Raw genomic sequence first — 24,193 nt, 5'->3', positions numbered from 1 at the left:
TGTCTGTTGTGTCTCATGTTTAAGCCAGTTAAGCCTTTGTGAGGATGTGATGTGTATGAGTGTGAATAGAGTGGAATATGGGCCTTTTAAGTCACAATCTGTGCAGGGTCTGGGATCCTTCTTGAATTCCTGAAGAGGAGATTCATCTTCTTTTTTTTGTTTTTTTTAATTTGTTGAGGCTTCCTGCAAAATGCCTTGTTTTGATCTCTGCTCTTTTTGCCCTATACGTTTTTTATCTGTCGTCATTTCACACTGGCTTAATTTGGACCAGTACATCTTTCTGCCTAAGTACATTCGCTGTATGCAACGTGGGATTATTCCTTAAAGATTTTTGCTGTTATTTTTGACTTGCTTAAAAATAAAAAACAAAAACATGATAAATATGAGAAAGGCATTAGACTGCAATGCAATGTGAACTGTGCGATGTTCTGTTGATGAACTGTGGCTATAAGCTGTGCTTTATAATTAACATGACGTGGTAGAAACAGTGACGATGAAATTAAACTTTTCATAAGCATTGCTAACAATGAAATTTTAATGAAATTATTCAGAAAAACACTAAGGGATGTTTGTGTATCTTGTATGATTTACGGATGGTCGACGGTTTGCCCTACATTTCGATGTAATTTTAAGATGCACTCTGGTTTCACCTTCAGTCGCATGTTGAGTAGTTTGAGTTTTGTATATTTATTGTATCAACACTGAATAAAATTTCGTCTTCTGTATGCGTTTTATTGTTTCTCTTATATTGGTCTTGTGTGTGTGGTGTAAACATCCAGACAAGGCAAAGCTTCACGCTCGTTTTAAAAGAGACACCCATGCTCTTTGCGGATTGAAATGCACACACAGAATATTTAATAAAAGGGCTTGTACCAGCAGCTGAAAACCAGATGAGGTCAGTAGCTATCAAAGAACATGAAGTTCCCTTCATCCACTTGATTTAGGAGAATAGTCAGTCCTCATATTTAGAGTAGCTGCCAATCAACACCAGAATTAATTAGAAAAGTTGCAAATATTTGAATTAACTTTTGCAGTTGTGAAGATTGCAACTGAGAAAGTCACCATGCACGGGAATTGTGTAACCATTTCAATAAACAATCACTAGTGTAAAACGATGGAGATGACAACGACCACGAATGTCATGAAATGAAATCAATTATCAATACGTAACATGACTGTGCCTTTGTTGGGGACCATTAGCAGCTCATTTGTGAAGCGCTGCTTAAAACACCTCTGTCAGTGTAACATCTATACATATCGCCTCCGGGACGAACGTCCGTTGAACTGTAAAGTCACTATGAGCGCACACGACACTAAAAGCCACAAATCCACAGAGCCTCCATCATTACGCCGACTACTTTTGCAGTCAAGCTTGTAGTTTTTTTTTTGAATGGTGTCGTTGCTTTTATCACTTCACACGGGGGCGCTCTTCGCAAAGATGTATAGAACATTTTCAGATTTTAATTAACTTAGTAGGAACAGTCGATTTGATGCAGCAGCTGCCAACCTGAATTGTTTCCCTCTACTGAATCTGTTGAAATTACACGACAAGAACAACAACCAAAAAAAAAAAAAAAAGGAAAGAAAAAGCTGTTCTGCACTGGTGCGTGAGAATCCCAGGAGATCAGTAGTTTCAGAAATACTCCAACCAGCCCTTCTGGCACCAACAATCAAGCCACAGTCAAAGCCACTGAGCTCACATCTTTTCCTCATTCTGATGCTCGATGCGAACGTTAACTGAGGCTCCTGACCTGTATCGGCAGGTTTTTATGCACTGAGCTGCCGCCGCACGATTGGCTGATGGGATGATTGCCCGAGAGAGCAGGTGAACAGGTGTCCCTAATAAAATGTGATCTGTGAGCAGTGAGTGTATAACTAACTAATCTTAACTCAGCGCCTCCTGATCACTTATTTACCTGACTTGTCTTTTCACCTCCTGCATAGACCATGATTTTTTTTTTATTTTTTTTTCAGGGCTATTCATAGTGGCAGTGGCAATAATAGGCCTGTTAAAGAAGCTGTATAAAATAAAGACACACACACACACACACTCGGGGGGCGGGGTGAGGACTCCTTCGGTCTCTGCTCAAACAGCTCCTGTGTGAAATGAAGCAGAACAACACTCTCACAAAAGAGGAAGCTGGCGGCAGACCCACTCCGCCGCCAACAGGAAGGGGGCACAGAGGAGGAATAGCAGTCTCTCACAGACTCCAGGGCCCCTCCTCTTTAAAGGCTCCCATCCATATCAGGAGTGCTTGAAAACGGCAGCAGTCTTCCGCCTGCTGGTAGCTGCCTTTCCAGGCTGTGACACGGCCTTCCTCCGTTTGTCAGCTGTCACTTCGGTGAATCGCACTCGAGACACTGTGAAGCGTCTGGTGCACGTGATTCCATGCGCCTTGTAAGGCGAAAGCCCACAGGGAGTAAAAAACCGGAGGAAATGGGGCCGGGCGGAGGGAAGTCGTGGCCCGTGCTCCGACATGATAAAGCCACTAACAAACCTCAAACTTCAAAAGGACAACTCACAGCGTGGGTTTGAAACTGTTTTTCAAATCGTACAAAGCTTGGCCGCTACCTTGAATTTAAGCATTAGACCAGACTTTGCATCCTAGTTGATTGTTGAGATTTGAGGTCTTTACGTTGCGTTCATGTGTAAGTTTTTCTTCGCTAATAAATTTCGTTTTTTTTGGTGAGATCTGTCTTACGGCTTATTTTTGTGTCTCATTTGTGCAACTAAAAAGAAAATAAACTAATATTATTTTGAGCTTCAAAGCGAGACGACGTTCATTCATTCGTTTGTAATTTTTTTTTTCAGTCACTTCAGTGTACGCTTCCAACACAAGAGGCACCGGAACAAACTCTAGACACAACACTGGCATATTATCACCTGGTAAGATTGATGTGGTCAGCCGACACGGAGCCACATTATCGTTCATTTGGAGTTGCGTTTCTGGCCACGTGGTGAACGCAAGGCCAATATTTACTCGCCTTTTAGCTTCGTTTTGTTTTCCACCACCGCCTGAGAGAGGTATCGGGCTCTGTAGCTCTTAAATGCTTCACTATGTTCACCAGTGGCTCACTAACATGGTGTGTCTGCCATCTGGTGCCGAGCAGGTAGTGGACAGCGGCTCTCTAGAGCTTTCTCGCTGAAAACATCTGCCCTCTGTGGCCGAAAACGACGCCATGGACCAGAACAGTAACCTTTTCATCAATTACGGCCGCTTTAAGGCTGATTGTTGAGATGTCGGGTTAAGATTGTTATACATGTCCTCTCAGCTCTGGCGTGTGTGTGTGTGTGTGCCCGCGCACTTTGAAGCAGCATTCATTTATTTTTTTGGGCAAGTTACTATAACATACTATAACTATAATAAGAATACAAATTCAGACTTTCAGACTTAAAGTCCCATAAAAGTCTGTCCACAGGTTGTCAATACAACATAAGATATACAGATGTTATCGACCTCAAAAGAGAGAAAAGTGACCAGTCAGACTATCAACTAAGTAAACTTCCATTTCTTTGTAGTATTAACTTGTAAGACGCGAAATTCTCAAATGCAAATTTTCAGTGTTTCGGGATTTGTGACTTTGCTTGCTGGGCTGTGTTTCCCCTGCCCCGGGCCTGTGCTGATTGGCTCCTGAGACGCTCGTATACATGCCGTCCAATGAACGTGAGGGGGCCGCCTCGGCCGAAGCCTTCTCAACAATCGCCATGCGAGAACACATGCATTTCTCCTCTTCCGGGCGTGAAAGGAAACAAAACTCAGAGGCTCCGTCTGCCCTCGCTCTCTTCCTCTCTGACTCCTTCTGCAAAAGAGGAAAATGGGAGGCAAAACTAAGAGCCTCTGGCAGCGAAACAGGCCCGAATGTCAGATTGCACGATTTGTCATGTGCCTAATCTGGAAGTCATCAAGGTCTGTGTTTGGTTTGAGTGCACTGGTGGAGGAAGGCAGCCACAGGGATGTGCCAGAGGCTTCTCTGTAGTCCAAATGGAGGGAGGAACATCTGGGGAGGGAGTCGTCGATTTTGTAATCCCACACACACACACACACAGATACACACAGGTAGTACACACGTACTGCTGTGTGGTAGCTGGGGTAAGAGAGAGAAAGAGAGGCTAGATGTGGGAAGTGTATGGCTGTTAATATGAAAATATGAGCAGTGTTGGAAGAAATAGTCACATCCCTTACATAAATAAAAGTACCAATACGACGATGTAAAAATACTCCATTACAAGTAAAAGCCCTGCATGAAAAAGTACCAAAAGTACCAAAAGTGAAAGTACTCAGCCTGCAGAAAAATTGCCCCTGTTGCAGCTGCTCCAGGTGGAGCTAGTTTTAACTACCCTACATCCAGGTCAGTAGCCCAGGCCCGTGGACTTCACCTGTGAAATGTTGCTGAAGGAGACACACAATGACCACAAACCGTTTTGCGTCTCTTTCAGCCTGGGTTCTTGCTCCTATGGTGGAGTGGTTGGGGATCTTTTCGATGTCTGAGCCCAGGGTCCCACTGTCTCATGATCTGTCCATGCTTACAACTGAAAGGTAGTGGAGTAGACGTTAAGTGGCATGAAATGGGAATACTCGGGTAAAGCGCAAGTACCGCAAAACTGCACTTAAGTAAATGTACTTAGTTACTTTCCACCACTGAGTGTGAAGCACAAACACACAGAGAGGCACACATGTAGAGTTCAGTTCTGCATCAGTGGAAAAACTGATCACCCGCTGGCTGGAAAACGTACCCACCCCCACCTCAAGGGCCAGACCGAGGTCTCTGCACCAAACCGGCTGCTCCACTTGCTGCCTCTCCTCCCTCCTCCCTTTCCCCGCAGTGAAGCTTCCACCGGTTAAAAACTGAAAACAAACTGGGATTTTTGGGGTTTTTTTTCCCTTCTCTTTATTCGTTCGACAGAAACAAATGAGAACAGATAGGACACTATCTATGAGTCAACAGACTCCCTGAAACCAGACATTACAAGTAACAGCAACACTTCTTTTATGTGTCCTCATCTTTCAGTCCAAGTCTTTGTGCACAGATTACAGGATGTCTGCCGAAGGAGGACCGGGCAGAGACCCTTCGCAGGTCATCTCCCAGCTAAGGCTAGGATTGAGGCTCACTTCATTTCGCCTTTCTCCTGCAAAACAGGAGGACCGACAAAATGCACCGCACAGGTTCCTCCGCTCGTCCTCGCGCAGTCCGTGTTTCACCGATACATTTCAAGGGTCTGCAAACACATGAATCATTCATATAACAGTACATTCTGTAAGCTTTATAGGACATCCACTCCGAGCTGAAGGCCATATATTCTGTGAGTAGTTTATTCTGACTGTGTAGTGGTTCCCTTGTTGAGTTAATACTCAAACGTGGCCAACAGTTAACAGATCCAGGTCTACTGATTGTGGTCTGGTGACAAAAACACCAGACACCAGTTTTTTTTTTTTTTGGTTTTTGGTTTTTTTTGTTTTTTTTTGTTTTTTTTTTTAAAAGGCAAGAGTGACTTCATCAGCCCGGCCTGGATCAAGATGACCATCATTCTGTGATCGTAACTATGTACAAAATATATATAATCACACCTATTTACAGAGCATGTGGTGACATACGAAGCCTGTCTGGGCGCCCACATGGTTACACATGAATACAATAACAGACACAGCACCTCTAGTGGCAGAAAGACAAAGACACACGATGAGAAAAAAACTTGGCACTTGTAGATTTCTCCCACGTAAACACAAAACTTAAGACAAAATTATAGTCAGTCTTAGTGGTAAACAATGCAGAGGCCTCCATTTCACAAGCCGATCACATGAGAAAAGGCAGAGGAACAGGCGTTGATGATTATTGGCCTGCCTCTCTTCTTCTTCTTCTTCTTCTTCTCTTTTCCCCACAGGACTAAAGTATCTGAGCCCTCAGAGGAGGCAGATCAAGCTCTTGCCCTCCTCGATCTCTTCCTGGACCTTGTCACTGGAGGTGGCGATCTCGGCCTGCGCGGAGAAGACGGCGCAGATGAAGGTGAGCACGGTGCCGCCCATGGCGGTGTAGAAGGCCCAGCCCATGGAGCAGAGCCCGGCCCGGTACGGGGCCGCGTCGGGACCGCAGTACAACTGGACCTTGTCTGAACCCCAGCCAGCAGGATACAACATCAGACCCAGGATCAGAAACAGACCTGCGAGAAGGGACACAGGGAGAAGGAACTCAGCAGGCGGTAGCTTATTAAAACAGAGTGTACCCCTAGAGACTGCCGTGGTCATTACACCCCAAAATATGAGAGCACCAAACAACAAACTAGTGAGGCAGAAAGCTCCTTATTGACACTGGAAATAGTTTCACAACGCAGGCAATGCAGGTTTCAAAACATCGGATAAATCCACTTTGCAAATGTTCAGGAACAAAATGCATTAGAGATTTGACTTGAAACAGTTAGTCGACTGTAATGTCGATTAGTCAACTGACGCAAAGACATCCGGCGACTATTTTGATAATCCATTAATCGCTTTAGTTGTTTAGTTAAAAAATACCAAACATTCACACTCCCAGCTTCTCAAACAAGAGTATTTTCTGCTCTTCTTTCTCATATAATCATTGTAAACGATATATTTTTTAGTTCTGGACTGTCGGTCGAAAAAAAAAACGAGACATCTCGAGACGCCACTTTAGGTTATGGGAAGTTGCGATGGGCATTTATTCACTATGTTTGGACATTTGAGAAAAATAATCTTGCTAGCTGCACCACTACTCAAGATGCTTGCTAGGTCTCAAGGACACACGGAATGAGTGTTGGTGAAAAACAAGGAATGTAAACACGACTGTACGTGTTTACAGGAAGACGCCAAAGGGGACCTTTAATATTCATGGAGCCTGATCAGTAGCAGAGGTAAAAATGTAAAGTCTGTCCTGAGGGTGGTGCTAAAGGAAAGGCCATGGGGTCATTAATATGACCCCGAAGCAATAGGCCCTGAATTTTTCGCAACACATTTCAGTGCAAGTTTGCCAGTGGTTTAAGGCAGATGCAAAAGTTTGAAAGAATGACCAAATAATGTCACCATCCTCAGGTAAAATCTCACATAGATCAAATGTGCTTCATATGCTGAGGGACTCTGTTTATTGATGACTGCTGCAAGTTATCCATGGGGCCGCCACACAGTACATTTCCTGCCAAAGTGCCATCCTGGCATCAAAAGCATCCCATCAGGATGAAAAAAAAACAAGGTTGCACCACACATAAATGATTTCCTGATGACTGTCTGAAATGTGAATGGGGATAGTCACAAAAAGATCTCCAGAATGGCAACTGCAAGGCCGAATCCTGGCACACAATCCCGTCAGGTCCGTGCACAGAGGAGAGAGGAGAACAACAGGAAGAGGTAGCCGAAGGGCTTTCCCGCCTGCCCCAGTCCCCGGCCAACCCTCCGGCATCCTGTGTCTTGGTCGAAGGACGGGGTCACTTCCTGTGTTACCGTGACCCACTTCTACTGTCGTGCTGACTTGACTTTAATACTTTTATACTATTTTTGACAAACACTGCTCTTACAGATCTAAAAACAACCTTCTTTCTTCGACTAATTTTATGTCATGAGGTTTCTGCGGTTTTCACCATATGAAACTTAAGACTTTTAAACATTTTTCAAGACCACAGAGAATGCAATTCAATACCTTTTTCACAGTTATAACGGTCAAAGAATGACTTAAAGCAAACAATGAGACCTACAATTATTTATTGAGTACATGAATTTTCTGACATTTCTGCCACATTTTTGTCAGTACCACTCAGCTGTATGTGACAATAATTCCTAGTGATATAATTAATCAGTTAACGTAACCTGGACCCATGGATGAATTACTGAAGAGGCCTACGGGGTACGGACCCAGGTGCCCCCTGGCCCCTTTTTTTTAATGTTTCTTGTTTGAAAGTCAAAGAGCTAAATTAAAAGACTACAGAGAAAGGCAAGACTATCCCAAAGAGACTCAAAGCAACCACAAACAGATTCAAAAGACCCACAAAGAAGTGCAAAGCAACCACAGAGACTCCAAACGACCACAATGGGACGCAAAACAACAACAAAGAGCGGCCACTTCATTTGTTGTCATTATAAGTTAGTGAGCTTCCTGGCAACTGTCCGCCCCCGAAAGTTACAACTAATGTTACCGTTTACGACAGGCAAGAAAAATATTCCAGACTTCTGTAAATAAAAATTTAACACTTAATGCCTTCTAGGGCCTTCTCTTTCTAATAAGGCAACTGAATTGAATGCGTTTTTAGATACCCTGTTTGCACCGTTTCCTCTGCTCTGCAGTTCCTCCCGTGGTAGTGGATAGGTCGGCTGGCCAGACGAGGGGCCTGCCACCAATCAAGGCTCAGCAGGAAACATTTACAATAATAAAATTACTGATAATAAATGAACCGGGCAGGGAATGAGAATTTCAGTCTCGATGTTTTCACCCAACTAGCTCTCCTTCAACGAGTATGTCTCGCTGCCTTGCTTCATAAAAACAAGTGTGGAGGTAAAACTCACTCTCTCTTTTCATTCTCTCCTAATCTTTCTCTGACTCTCTCTGCTTCCTTTTCTTTCTCCTCCCATTCTCTTGCTCTTAAAGCACCCAATATCGTATTAAACAAGGAAATGAAAACTAGGTCATAAATTCTTTCCACATGTTGTTGCATTGCCCTGACGTCCAGACTGGCTTCAGTGATGGATTGAAGGTATGGTTTTAATTCCCAACCCCACCCCTCCTGAGACCCCCCACCCCCACCCCCCACCCTTCCACACACACACACAGACTCTCCTTCCCCAAGACTTAAGACCTTCTAACCTAATATCCCGCTGCACCCCACCCTTTCGGCCTCACTGTTCCCTCAGCACTGGCTCTCGTCTCGGTTAACTTCCAAACTGTCAATTCTTCACCATCAATCCATTTCTGATAGCCTCCTCCCCGCCACCAACCAACCAACCACCCTTCAGCCATGGCTCTGGGGGCTGGTTAGTCTGTTTTCCTCGCTAGTCCACTGCTCTCTGCCAGACTAAAATAAGGACGAACCATAAGGACTTTGGACCTTTCATGTAACGGCACCAGTGGGTCAAAATTTTTACTCTTCCGGTGACATATCTCAACATCATACCTCACTTATTATCTCAATAGTGGATAAACAGTGCTATGCATTATTAAAATAAGCCTAACCTCTAATACAACCGGTAAAAATCATATTTCTATTTTGAATGAATGGAATAGTTCTATTCCAAATATTCAGACTTAAAAATCAGAACATGACACACACCTACTGCAGTAAGAACGGCTGAATATTAAATATAACCTACAAAATCTGATGTGGTGAGACAATGTAAATTTGATTTGCGGTTTTGACAGGTCGCATATCTTCATGATAATGGCTTTTGTTGTGTACAGTAACTAAACTACTGCCTCTGAATTAAAGTTGTAATGTCGTAATCTACTGGTTGTAAAATGCTAAACACTGTAAGTGTTGAAGTAAAGGCTTTTTTATTAGCGCTCATTTGCATCTATATGTGGCTATTGTCATTATAAAACAACCAAACTTCCACTGTAAACACAGATATCCAGGAAAAGCTAGTAAGGATTGGGATTCCCATGTATTCATAAGTGAGATCCGGTGATTCTGCTTTCCTCTTTTATGTAACACAAGATATCTTGTGTCAAAGTCATCGCCAGACTTAATTCCTGTAAGGTATTGTTTTATTTTTCCTCATTTCCAGGGTGAAGCTTAGTCACTGGTTAAACCTGTGATTATTTCTGTGACTCACAGCTGGAGGGAAAGTTTATAGCAGGTAATAAAAGCATTGGACATTGAATGCACAAGAGTTAGAGACAGTTTTATGGCCGCGTTTGTTTGCCGTCTTGTCTGTAATCCTTTTCGACGTGAATGCAATTGAAAAGGGAATTTCAATTAATGTACAGAGAATTCTATTACAAGTAGTCTTTCTAGTGTGTAGGAAGTCTCTGGCGGCCCTAAAATGTGCGCCTGCAGGATACAAAGTTTACTCGACCTACCCTCAGCAAAGAGTCTGTTTTAGCCATTCGATTACGTAAAATAACTGGAATAGATTTATCTTCAGATGAAATCTTAAAACCACCTCAGCTTAAACTGACCGTCAGTCAGTTTAAGCTGTTTTTCTGATGCCATCTGTGGCATCAGAAAGTGTGTCAAAAGGGTCAAGAACGTCTTAAGTAAAAAGTACAAGTGACATCAGTGTGTGTGATGATTAGGTTAACGGGGTTTGGAGGTTCTCCAGTGCGATGATGTGACCATCCCTGGCAACGGCATCGCAATCTTCCTATCTGAGGTCAATCACTTCCCCAAACATCTGCCGTCTGGCTCCAGTTTTCTCATCACCGGAGGGCCGGCAGGCACAGTGGAAATAATGATTAATAGAAAAGTCGGTGTGGTAGTGCTGGTGGTGGATATCAGCGAGAGTGATATCATTCACAGGCCTCAGGGAAAGACGGCAGTCAAGTTGAAGACCCTCTTGCGCACTAACCGACTGACGATTACCGTTGGAGGAACAGACAAACCGAAAAAACCATCAGCAGTGACACTGTCAGACGTCAGACAGGCGGTACGCTGGGTCATATCTCTTCACGCGGTTGAAACGAGTACAGGGTAAAGCTCCAGGAGGAAGCCCTCCCATGTACTCAGCTGTTTGACGCCACTCTCGCCCCCTTTCCCCTTCCTCTTCCACATCCTCATCTTCATCCTCCCCACAATGAGGAGACTCAGCGGGGCTTTTCCCCACTTTCGTTACCTTAGCAATGTCTCCCAGACTCATAGCCCTTTACATGGATGGTAAATAGTGGGATTTAATGTGATGTAACACTACTGTGCCTCTGAGAGCTATATTGGACGTACTAAGCCTGAAATACCGCAACATTGGCTGTGACTAGAAACCATTTCTAAAGTTACAACTTGGCCATTTTATCCAAACTGAACCGAGTATATAAACCTAATTCTTGAGCGGCCTTATGGAAACAGTCGTATCCGCTGGAAGTTCAACTGTGTACTTGAAGGAATACTCCTCCAAAAATGTGTCTTCTTGTGGATCGAATATTCACTACCTTTGGGCTTAATGGATGACTCTAAAAAGTTTGTGGTTCTTACAATGGATTCCAATGGCAACAAAGAGTCACAGCAACATAAATAAACACATACATACATTTTTTTTTTAAAAATAGACACTCCAAAGTACTCCTAAGAGCATAAAACATAATCCAATATTATTCTGTATGTTTAGTATGTTCCAAAGACTTACTGTTTCTCCATAACATTCAGTGTCAGTAGCGCCTCCTCATAGCTCAGGCGCTCTGCCAAAAGGACCGTATTTAGCAATTTATTGGCAAAGCAATGATTGTTTTTTGACGTCAGGCCCAACCAATAAATCAGCCAATACTGGCTTGGCAAGGACATAAAAAGGTATATTATGTCGCTGATAAGTAACAAGAATATAATATAAAAATGTCAAAGAAATGTTTGTGGTAAGTTAGAAACAGTCACGCCATAGTTTGCTCCACAGAGAGCTCTGACAAGTTAATTATCTCAACTGTAATACATCCCACTCATACATATCGTGATCACAATTTAAAGGATTTTCATTCAAAATGTTTGTTTATGTTATGTGTTTATGTAAAAAAAAAAAAAAAAAAAAAAAAAAAGAATACCCACCAATATATTGTTATTGTACTTTTTAAACTCCATAGTTTCCTGTTTCATAGCGGAGGCATCCAACCTAATCTAAAATAAAGCTAACGTCAGAAGAAATCTTTATGAAAAGAATTTATATTAATTGAAGTACTACGCTTGTTGAGCCTCAGGGAAAACAATCAGTGGGTCTCACCACCTCTACTAATTAATTTCCTGGGGGAAAACCATGAGCTATTGAATATCAATATTGAAAATGACCACGAAAGCTCAGTATTGGTCTGATTATATTTTGAAAATTGTAAATTGTGAATCCAACCTGAACACAACTCTTGTCTTGTTTGCAGGAGCCATTCAAGCCTTAAGGTCGTCGGTATTTTGATACTAAAAAGCCTTTCTGCGGAGTATTCCTTTAAAAATTCAAGCAGTGGATTCTGAACTGTCTCATTGTAAATTTTCTGGAAAATCAGTTAAGAAACTGTTTGCGTATGAAATAAGCAATGTCTGACTTTGGCTAATCCAGCTGATTAATTAAGTAATTCATCACACTGATGCGTAAATCCTACACAAAATCGAATACTGCCTTTAAGGAGTCCTGCTCAATGATTTGCAACATTTCCCAAATTTGCTTATTACACTCAGAGATACAGTATTAAATCATCATGTCATTCAATCCTACATGTCACTGGCGCAACTATAGTCAGACAGGTGAAGAAAATGTAACCGGATATAGGCAGTAACATCTTTTGTGTCCTACACAAACGCGCACATGAAGCTATTTCAAGCTTATTGAGTAGACAGAGCCTTCCTGTTGCCATTCGCCATTCACTGGTTGAATGGATTTAAGCTGTGTCACAAGTCAGCAGGGCTGCACAGAGCTGGCTGTACAGTTTGGCATGTCCTTCACCACACGCCCACCTTTTCTGTTTGGGCCTGCACCAAATAAACAACTGTGGGGGGGCGGCCACAATCACCAGAGAGCTGAGAGCTACGGTCCGTGAAAAAAAAAAAAAAATGAGGAGGTTCAGCAATCTTAATCCCATGGCCTCCTCCCTTCTATAATTCACCACAGCGAGTCACGGTGGCCCAAGACTTGACCTCAGATACACAATCATAGACACAGGGTACACACCCTTCATACATAAACCCCGGTACGCGTGCGTGGTCGACTACTTTTTTGGCCAATCGGGTGTCAGAAAAGCTCCAACTGACTGGGCAGAAGGTAAATATTTGGGTGGCAGCTGCTGCCTGTGACAGCTTTTGTGGGTGGAAACAAGCTACCATGTTTTTTAAACTCCTGACTCCTTGGGTAAAAGTTCACCCAAGGCTCCACGAGAATCAAACACATAATTCAAGCAGTGGGAGTCGTGGTGCTCGTAATGAATGTGTTCATCTGAGGGCATAACTTTTCATTTACCTTGATAAACGGTGGACGCCACAGGAATACACAGAAACAATGGCTTTTATGACCTGATTTAGCTTTTAGATTCCTCTGTCCTCATGAGTTTAGAGCAAAACTCAAGCAAATCTTTCTCGTCCAGTCCCAAAACTGTAATTGTCTGTTGAACACTCCCTTTAAAATGTCGTTGCATTTAAAAAAATACAACATATCGAGCCCAAACTGGATCCTCATCAGTTACAGAGGAATTAAACTAATTCAGGTGTACATCGAAAACATATCAAGGAATTAAGCAGTTAGTTTGCAATGTCGTACTGATATTGTTTTGAGTGGGGCTCGGAGGTGTGTACTGATCCTGTGGTTGTGGCCACATCCGTGGTTGGGACTAAAAGTCAGGTTATGCTCGGACAGAATTAGTTTGTGAGACGTGGTGCGAGACCCTTTTCGGAAATCAAATGTGGTTATGGTTGTTCTGAACAGCCACACTCGAAGGTGGAGCTACACGGCGGCCGTCATACAGAGGGGGGGGACGTGAAATCTTTTAAATATGGTGATAACGTTGCACGTTTATTCACAGTCTCTCCTGGAAGGCATTCGTCGTGTTGCACTGGGTTGTAAACAGGGATAAACAACGAAAGTAGCTGCGTAAAGAGCGCTGAGAGAGAAGTTCAGTCAAACGGGTGGAAGGAGTCTCACCTGTGTGGAGGTAAGACTCCTTTCTCACCTCTACACAGCTGGTGTGAAGTGGGCATTAATATCAGATTGTCAGTTTTGGAAAGTTACAGAAACGGTTGGACGCTGCCCCTCCAAATCTGACGTCGGAAAGATACAAGCGGTTTGATACCTCTGTACCTGACCGAGAGCCAATTGGGGCTTGAAACCTTGTACGTTTTCTAATGTAATAACAGACAGAAATCTTAAAGGGAGCGTTCGCCAAGTCTTTGGCAGTAATCCCTCCTGAGATCAGTCAAAAACATTTCAGTGTGTGTTGTGTGTGAATCTCACCTGCGATCCCTTGCAGCAGTCCGCACACATTGAAGATGCTCTTCTTCATGATACTTTGGAAGCACATGGTGAAGACCGAGATGAACGCCACGGCACACAGCAGCAGGATCCCTGCTGCCAGGAAGATAGAAGTAGCCTGCCAGAACCCGCTGGCAATCTCCCCAAAGTGTACCGCGTACGGTCCGCACAGTATCCCACGCTGCAGGTGGGGCAGTTTTATGCAGCGGCCATAGATGCCTAGAGTGGGCCTGTAGGCCTCTCCGGCTGTGGTGGCCCCATGGGGGCCGAAGACGGCATCTGGGGTGCGGGGGAATCCCACCAGCCAGTCAGTGCTCATGAAGGCGATGAGCTCTCCGAACGCGGCCACAATACTCAGCAGAGTCCACAGCATGGAGCGGCAGGTGACAATGACATGGCACATGCTGACGGCGGCTGGAGTCTCCCTCTGTTCAGATTCGCTGTGAGGTGAAGAGGTGGACCGTGGGTCAGGTGCCCTCGAAAGACTGAGAGCTGAGGTGGTGATCCTTCTCCGGCGGAGATCCGAGAGCAAGTGAACACTTCACAGGAAGAAGTAGGTGACACTGCTGTACACGTAAGGGTCACGTCAATGATTCACAGCTTGCTGCTTCCTTCTTTTCTCTCTGCTTCTTTTACCTCTTATCTTCTGCTGGGTTTGTTTCGGCACAGCTGTTCCTCCTCCTTCAACGCACCCTGCTGCTGTCGGCTCGGTGTTCTGACTCTTATTCTGTCTGGTTTTTGGTGTCTACATTGTATTGAAGTTGTGTTCCCTGAGCCAGCCTGCTGGCGTCACATCAGACACACCTAAGAGATAGAGCAGAGAGACGGAACAACAGGGTGAGTGCTTCAATTGCATGTAGAAAAAAAGCTCTAAGTTGATCATTATTTTTTGTTCTCTCTTATTTTTGTTGTCGGAAGCAGAAGTGTGCAGAACGAGGATAGTGTGGAGGAGAAGCAGACAGGCGAGGAAGGGAGGGTCCTGGTGTAGATATTTAGGAGGGGGTCTAATTAGTTGTTCGTTTGAAGTGGGCCTCTTCGGTTTTCAGTGTGTTTATAGTAAAGGATTTGTGATTGTTGTACTCTCTACTCCCAGTGGATCTTCATGACTGAGGTTGTAATAATATGAAATAGTGAAACACAAAGCTTATATGCATGTCTGCCTTTGTGTGCATGTGTGTGTGTGTGTGTGTGTGTGTGTAAAGATGGGAAGGTTAGCATAGATGTGGAAACAGCAGAATGAGAAGCGGATGCAGACAGAGAGAAAAACAAGCCCGAGGCCTCTCATCAAGCAGCCCACACAGCTGACCTAAGGTCAGCCAACGGTTGATAACACAACGGCTGTCCGGCCGTCACATGACCGCTGATTACCCCAGTGAGATCATCCCTGCTGCACTGCACTGCACTGCACTGCACTGCACATAGTGACACTACAATGAGGAAGCAGCAGATAAGCTCGGTTCATAAAAGGAGTCTACTTTCTGACCATAAAATGTCAGAAAGTAATGAAAAATGCACATTTTCATCTCTCAGACGTCTTCAAATGGCAGTTGTCCAACCGACGGTCCAAAACACAGATATATTCAGCTGAAAAACCTCACAATGGAGAAGCTTGAACCAGAGAATGTTTGGTATCTGATCTGAATAAACAACTGTGACAATTAATCTACGATCAAAACAGTTTGAAGAAGAGCAATTCATTTTCTGCTAATCGACAAACTGATTAATCGACCCGGCCCTAACAATTACAAAAAGATATTTTTTCTGATGACAAAAAAAACTTAATTATGAATGAAGACAGACTTCTAGACTGGGTTCCCTATTCAAGGTCCCTCAGAGATTAGATAGTCAAAAAAATTCTTTGTAAATTCTAAAAGGTTTTGAGATTTTGAGAGACATTAACAAACCCCGGCAGAACATACATTAAAAATAGAAGCTGGATATCCAGAGAAAATCAAAAGATGCACACAGGCCTTTGTGCCCATGTTATAAATATACAGCTCTGGGCCAAGGCTGACGGTTGTTCCTTTTCTTTGAGTCTTTGTTATTCTGCTCTGGTTTCCTTACGGTCTCTTGGGAGTCTGTAAGTCATTCTACAACCAATGTCTGGCAGGGCAGCAGAGGGAGCCGAGGGCCGCTGTTGACACGTGTGCCGCCTGCACCGCGAGGTTTCCATCTCTCGGCCCCCGGTGCGCCCTCACAATGAGGCGCAGGAGCCCCGGTCGTCCCTTTGTGGTCACATCCCAGAGAGTATGACTCATGTGTGGGTGAGAGCATTACACAATCTTTGATCTTTGTCATCCTGTTGAGATATCAAAAACAGTTCTCTTTCTTTTTCCCCGTTCTTCTTTTCCAGTGGAGAAAATGACCCAGATCTGTGCAGATCTAAAGCAGAGTATGTTTGGACTGTGTAAAAAGATGAGATCATAAGAGCAGGCACAGACAACCGCCCCTGTGGATTTAGACCAAAATTAATTTTATGAATCACATGCATTCTCATTGCCTCACCATGAACAGATCCAGGCGCACATTCACTGACCCAACTTTTTGAAAAACTCAAAAACACACAAAGACCCGTTGACGTTTGGGGGAGCTGAGTCCCAGAGGTCCTTTGACAAGACTGATGTCTGACGTTAGGATTTAAGACAAATGGCTTTCCAGGCATGAGGCACAGGGCGCCCAAAGCTTTAAGTCCAAACATTTGCTGGCCAGTTGCGAAGACTAATTCCTCACTGACAGGAATATTGTTGTAGCGCCAACAATTCAAACAACCTGGGGAGATATGTAGCTTGGAAGACCCGAACACTTAACCTTTGCCCATGCTTTGCTGCAGTATGTTTGCGTCACGTGCCTGTTGGTTGCACAGTATCAACAAATAGGACTCCGTTTTTCTAAAGCTTCCTTGAATGTGGGTTAGTAGATCTAAAAGATGTCTGGGCAAGCCTGCTTCTATTAATATACCTAGTATTTATCACAACATATGCCCAGTCGTATGCCCACTGTTCTCAGACGAACAGATTTGAGGAGTGAACATGAACAGAAGTTTCCCAAGATAGAGTGAAGCATTGGAGTCTATATATGTGAAGCTAGAGGTGGATTTATGATGTCCTTTATACTCCCTGAGTAACCAGCTGGGAGACCGAGGATTATTTGAGTCTCAGTTTACATACACAGAAGAGTTTATGGCCCTCACATTGCAACCAACACCCCGTTGACCCTCCAACACTAATCCCCATTTGCGCAAACACTTAAAAGACCCCCTGCCATCTGACATATGCTCCCCCAAAGAGTGAAAATTTAAGTTGGACCTGATGATGACGCTAGAAGAAAAGTGAAAGGAACCCCAAAGTTATTACAAATCGTCCCGAGGGGGGCACTGATATTTACCTCCGCCCAAGGAGGTTATGTTTTCACCCATGTTTGTCGGTTTGTTTGTTTGTTGTTTGTGTATTTTTAAGCAGGATTATGTAAAAAGTACTGAACTGAGTTGCACCAAAAATGGTGGAGGGATGGGGCACGGGACAGGGTCAAACCTGTTAAATTTGGTTGCAGATCTGGTTAAAGGGGCAGATCCAGGAATTTTTTGCCTCTGTCCTTAACATTGTGAGATTGGGAATTTTTTCACCTCGGCAGAGGTATGGGTACCTCTGGGTACCGTGAATGTCTGTACCTACTGTTGCTTTGACCCCCTGGCAGAGCCAAAAGAAAGAGTCAGAGGATCACCAAACAGGTTACGATCCATCTTCTGGGCACCATGAATGCCTGTACTAAATTTCAATCCATCCAATAGTTGTCAAGACATGTCACTCAAAACCTAAAACTTCAACCTCATAGTGCACAACAGGAAAAGCCGGGGAATGACCAAAGTCTGTAAGATTCATCCTCTGGGGAACATTAACATCTGTATAAAATTTGGTAGCAAATTCATCAAATAATCATTGAGATATTTCAGTCTGAACCAAAGCTGTGGACCAGTTGATGGACCAACATTGCCAACTTTGTGGCCATGCCACTATTGTGGATAAAAAGCTTAAGTGCACCGCTCCTGTTAAAACCGTCCACTCAGCCTCTCTCTTATCACAGCAACAACAACAACAGCAGGAAACACCTTTCCACGCTGCCACTGACAGGAAACAATCTGCATATCTATGGACATCCCATGAGTAGTCACCATGGAGACTGTTTGTTTAGAGCTGGATAAGGGAGAAAGTCTACATGCTGACAGGGCATAAAGAGAGAGAGTTAAAAACATCAGCCAAACTTCTAAAACCTGTTGTGCAGCATCTGCAATTCGGCTGACTCATTCTGTTATATATTACCCAATGACAGACTCTGACATATCCAGCTTCCTTTTGGAAACCCTACATTTCCATCCCACACCTCTCTCACCTTATGTGACCCGACAGCAAAGCAATTTTAAAACAGAGGGAGCGCTTATAATCTGTGAGGAATCTGTTTGAATGAGAAGCCCCCGCAGCTACTGAAAGGGAATGCAGGAGATGATTGGTCACGGAGGACCTCAAATACTAGACCCGGCACACTTCCTTGTCTAATAGCAGCTCTAAGCTTAGGATAAACCACGTGGAAGAAAACGTACAACTACGCTCAGCAGGTCGGGGACAACCATGTAAATCAGTCACCTACAACAAAAGCAGAGCATCCATCTATTTTTGTGTTATTTCGTAGCTCCCGAGTAGGAGTTGGAGGACGGAATGAGTCTCTGCCTTCTCATTTAAGGAAAATTACAGACTTTAGTAGTAATAATAGCAGTCAATAACAAAGGGGTTTAGTAGTCAGGTTTTCCACAGCAAAAGGAGGCAGTCTTTCCTAACACTTCTGCACATCAGCTCAGCATCCTGGTGCTCTGTTCGACGCTACAAAGAGGTCGTGATTCAGACCGAAAACATAACATTTATATCCCTTTACATCAGCCCGGAATCCAGCTGGCAGCTCATATGAGTAAGTGACTGAAGTGTTCCAAGGAGACCAAGGAGTCACCTCAGTGGGTTAAATGGGAAATGAGTTTAAAACAATTAAGAAAAATAAGACAATAGTCCAACCTGTCTCCATTGGCCCGTGGATAGTCCAGCTCTCCTGGAGATGTGGCTTCTCTGCCCCGACTCTCCTCCTCTGCTCACACACTCTAATGCCTCTTTTCAGACTCCGACTCCCAGACCCTCCCACGCGTCCCACCTCCTGGACTGCCACAGTCTCCTCTGATTGGCCAGGCCGACACTGGAGCCACACTTCTTGAGAGGGTCCACATGGTGGCCATATTTCAGTGCTGAATGTGGGTTAAAATAACAAGAGCCGGAGCTGCAGAGGGCTTCTCTCCTCTTTCTCTCTCTCTCCATCTCAGTTTCTCGCACCTTCTCGCTCTGTTTTCGTTGCTCTCTGCACTCTTTCAATCAGCCAAGGCCAACATCTTATTATTATCAGGCTAAATGAAAACTGTATTTTCACTTCCCTAAAAAAAGAAAAAAAAACCTGAAGTCTGCACCCTTGAGTATACTTCTGCAAATAAATACAGTTGTGTTATTATATTGTAGGATAAACTGTTGGTATACTTGCAAGGATTTGACTTCTCTTTCTAGTTTGTTATTTGTTACACAAATATTTGTGGCACTTTCCATGTGAACAACACTATGAACGTCCTCCTAGAAAGCGTGTTTGACAGCATACGCCATTATCCCACACGTCTCCCCTTCCTCTCTGACGTCTGTCTTCCAGTGTAGCCATTTGAATTGGGTGTAAAAACCTTTGATTTCCGATGTGGTCCGACAGCACGTATTATGAACCACTTCTGACACAGCGTAAACAGGCCCCTAAAGGTCAGTGCTCTCTCACTCACACGGATGACTCAGTGGTCGAAATGATCAGGGAATCAAGATAAATAGGCGCCTTTGGTTCGATCATACGTGTAGGGAAAAACAAGAAAAAGCTGGAGCTGTTTTTCCTCGTTGCTTTGAGGGGGCAGAGAACAGTTGGAAATTTCAGTGTAAACAAAGACAGAGGAGACAGAACATGGATGTATTAAGAAAATCAGACAATGAGCGTCTACTTCCACAGACTGGCAGGAGAGAAGATCAAATCTGTCTCTTGGAGACACAGATGCATTTACACCTTTTCAACATTTGGCTAGAATTGCCTCTCGGATTTCATTACATTCGACTCTGTCTTGAATGCTTCTTGAAGGCATTTATGCTTAGCTTTTTTTTAGGATCAGATACCCATCCGAGAAGCAAGTAAAGTGAGTAAATGGAGTCAAGCTTGGCCCACGATTTAGTTTATATAATTGTACTTCAAAGTTTACTGTGAACTACGTTAAGTGTACTTTATGCTACCGAACTACTTTACAGTTATGTGTCTTAAATATACTTAAAGCCATCTTGCAGTAAACAATCACCAGACTCAGAGTACTACCTTCAAATGTAATCAAATGTTCTATTGTGTAGTCTGATCTGACAGTGTACTTGTAAGCTCGCTTTCAGAAAACTATCAAGTTACTGTTATTAGTTTGTACATAAAGTTTACTTAATGTTAGTACAAAGCTCGTTTTGGGCGCTGCTACCAAATAACCAACACACGAATCACAACACACACACAGATCCTGTTACCTCCTTGTTCAGTCAACAACAAACATGCAAGTAACACATCAGATGTTTGCCTGGATGCCTAGTTGACTGATAGAACAGATGGTTCACTCTCTGACCAATGGATTACCTTTCTGGCTGATAGGGAGCAAAGTGTCCCAGGACTGCTTACAGCAGCACTGGGCGCATTCAGCCAACACTGCAGCCAGCTACGGCATTCGTCTTGACTTGTGTTCACTCACAAATGACTTCCATATGAAGACGGAAAAAGGGGCCGCCTCAAACAGGGAGACGAGCCAATAGGTCAGCGAGGCACTAGAGCGCAGCTTGGAAAGCCAGAGGAAGAGGCCTTTCTTATCAGTTTGAATGGAAGTTAGGCCATAGCAGTTCAAAAACAGATCCTTTCAGCACAGACCTAATAAAACCTCTCCTCTGACCCATTTCTAAAAAATCCCGGTGACTATCCTATCCCTATTGCCGTGAAATGGACGGGAAGAGGTTAATAGGCAAGTTTAAAACGACACAAAGTCTCTCTAAAATGTCTAGAACTTAACACAAATGGCTTTTTTTAAGCAAAACAACGGACTGTTCCCTAAAACCTGCCCCCTTCGGGATACTGTTGTCATGCCTGTCAAACTTTCCCTTCTTGTGCAGCGGTTTACAATGTTAATGGAGGCAGATTTACAACCCAAAATGCTTTGTAAATTTTGAAAGAATAGGTCCTTGATTTCAGACAGACGCAGACAAAAGCAGCTTCTCATTTTGTGCCGGCGACCGACAGTTGAGAGTTAGTTGAAATTGACATGCTAATCAATTGCGGCAGACACACACATTCCTCATCCTTCGCCTCTTGTGGTTTTTTTTGTTTAGGGAAGGCTAAAAAAGACGCCACCCTCCAAAACTCTACAATACGGAGTTTCAATATTGCTAAAAGCCACATGTGCACAAGTTCAACATGTGGAGAGATCCAAAGCTGGACACACCTGCTGTGCCTAGTTAACTAATTGCTGTTCGGGTGGACGGTTTAGCGAAAGGTTAATTGCTTCTGAAATGCGTCAGTCAACTAGACTTTCTGTTTATAATCTGAGCCCTGCAGGGGTATAATTAAAAACACATCATGTATGTAATAGATGCAGGCTATGTTAAAAAAAAACACTGCACATTGATTCCAAGCCACAAAATGTATTCAAAAAGACAACGTTTCAATCCACGTCCGATCTTGGTCAGGTGAAATTCTTAAATAAATACATTTTATACAGTATGTGTGTGTGTGTGTGTGTGTATATATGTATATATGTAAAAATGTAATTCAAGAGGTTACATCTCCCATACATACATAACAATATTATCAATATTAACATTAATTTTATAAGGGAACCATAAATTGTTGTACAAAAAGCATCTTGAAATTTATACGAAACCCAAAAAAAGCCCCTTCAGAAAATCTGCACACATATGCACTGCATTTTACTTTTAACGTACGCAAACATGTGTGTGAGATGGTCGACAATATGAGGAGATAACGAGAAAAAAGTATACGTTATATTCTCAACCTGATCAGAAGCCGACTGTGAGCAGACCTAGTCCTCACATTTCGTGTTTGCGATTTGGAGATACGGATAAAGGTCAGACAGAGACCGACTACATATCGTCTTACAGACTAATGGAAGCCGGGCTGAAGATGCTGCTGGAGATTTCTCCTGGCAGCCTCGGCAGCGCCGACAAAGCGCAGACCCTCACATCAAAGACCAGAGGATCAGAGAGGACGGAGGAGAGAAAAGATCCTCAACAGACCTACTCCGAGCAGCACATCTGCACACATGTGCGCACCAAACACATGCCGGGCAAAACCATCATTCATACAGATTCGACAGAGTCCTAGGTAGAGTCTGGTTGTGGGCTGCTGCTCATTCGTCTTGCCTTGTCAGACTCTGATCAATAGTATCTTGTAGATCTAAAGAAAGTGCATGAGTGTGAAGCAAAGCAGGGTGACAGCTGACAACAGATAACAGGCTGGGCAAAAGAAATCCAATCATCCATTTAGCCAAGGCTGGTTTCAATAACAAACAGTGATAGATGTTTTAAATTTTAAAGGTCCTGAAAACTTATTGTCATAGTCCGCCCCTTAGTCTACTGGATGCTGTCCTATATGATACCGTTTTCCGTCACATGGGGGATGCGACTAACAATTCTTTTCATTATCAGTGAATCTGCCTGTTATTTTTCGATTATTCAGTTAATCATTTAGTCTACGAAATGTCAGAAAGTAGTGAAAAAGAAGCCAATCTCCCTTTCCGGGGTTTCTACAGACCACTTAGGACCATTTTAATACCACTAAGAATCTAATTAAATACCTGTTTCACTGTCATGTTGGCCAAAATATGAAAATAGGACTGAAAAATCAGTAGGGACAATATGGAGAAGGATTTTATCACACATCAGAACTTCATCAGCCAAAAATAAAAAATAATTAAAAAAAAAAAAAAAAAAAAAAAATCAATGGATGGATGAAGTTTTTGCTAAAATCGACCATTATACCACGACGACCTTCATAGCTGTTGTAGGAAGATGACAGATCTGATTGTATTGACTCAAACTCCTGCAGCACATCGCAAAATTACAGTGGAGAGTTGACATACAGCGGGGATCGGGTGCATACAAACAGTATCTGTGAAGAGCAAGCCCTTTCAGGAGTTTATACACTTACCTTGATCATGCAAAACACAGTTATGAACATGACTACAACACAAAGGGTAAAGTTGTTGTATCTCTCCACCTGTGACCTGGATTCAAATTCAGGTGCGCCAAAGCCCTAGTCTGATAAAGCAGGCGAGACTAAGTCAGGAAGGAACTGATTTTACACTACAGAAACCAAATGCTTTATTTTGGCTCGTGTCGACACATGATTCCCGGACGTGCCTCAGATATCTCGATGAGGTTTTCATCTCCACGTGTTTTCAATCGGAACCGCGCCTGCACGTGCTTGCGTCGCTCCGGCGTCCAGCCACCCCGGAGAGGCTAACACAGGGTCCGCTTATAAAAAAAGGCCTCTGTGGAAAGAGATGGCAGCAGAGGAGACAACATACGGAAAGAGATGGGAGCGGCGGACGGACGGACTGAATATTTGGCTCTGACGAGGAAAATAGTAATGACAGCTCACTGTGTGGTGAAATCGGATGCAGATTTCCAGAAAAAAAACTCCCAAGTGCAAAAACAAATGTCTAGACAAGGAGAGCATCTGATACCCGATGGTAGCATATGGATGTAAACAGTATCCCCCTCACATTTTATCTTTCAAATATGTCAGGCATTTCTCATCACCCCCAAAGAAGCACGTCATCTATGCAGTCTAAAAGCAGATCTGAAGTGACAAATGGATGTTGGGGAGCCTTCACCGCTACACATTTGCTTCTCCGTGCAATCAGAGAAGTCTGAGCTGAATTTGGTTGCCACAGAGGGAGCAGCTACGACCATATGGCCACTTCAAGGCCACAGCCTGATGGATGTAAAGGCCCATCAGCAGGC

At 43.6% G+C, this 24,193-nt stretch overlaps 1 protein-coding gene across 2 annotated transcripts in view; it reads right to left on the bottom strand.

Moving 5' to 3' along the window:
* Nucleotides 1–4,875: 4,875 nt before the first annotated feature.
* Nucleotides 4,876–24,193, bottom strand: part of lhfpl2a (LHFPL tetraspan subfamily member 2a) — a 45,332-nt gene continuing 26,014 nt past the window's right edge. The window contains exons 1-3 of one of the 2 annotated variants that reach the window (XM_040156890.1): nt 19,136–19,230; nt 14,061–14,882; nt 4,876–6,157 (exon numbers count right to left, since the gene is read on the bottom strand). In XM_040156890.1, the coding sequence (XP_040012824.1) occupies nt 5,901–6,157; nt 14,061–14,481 (678 nt within the window). In that variant the 5' untranslated portion in view covers nt 14,482–14,882; nt 19,136–19,230 and the 3' untranslated portion in view covers nt 4,876–5,900. Of the gene's footprint in view, nt 6,158–14,060; nt 14,883–19,135; nt 19,231–24,193 lie in introns of those variants that run through there. The other variant, XM_040156889.1, reaches the window with a different exon arrangement.

The sequence above is a fragment of the Xiphias gladius genome, chromosome 20, assembly GCF_016859285.1.
Source record: "Xiphias gladius isolate SHS-SW01 ecotype Sanya breed wild chromosome 20, ASM1685928v1, whole genome shotgun sequence".
Classification (NCBI taxonomy): Eukaryota; Metazoa; Chordata; class Actinopteri; order Istiophoriformes; family Xiphiidae; genus Xiphias; species Xiphias gladius.
The sequence above is the reverse complement of the archived record's forward strand: the minus strand, read 5'-3'. Positions and strand labels throughout refer to the sequence as shown.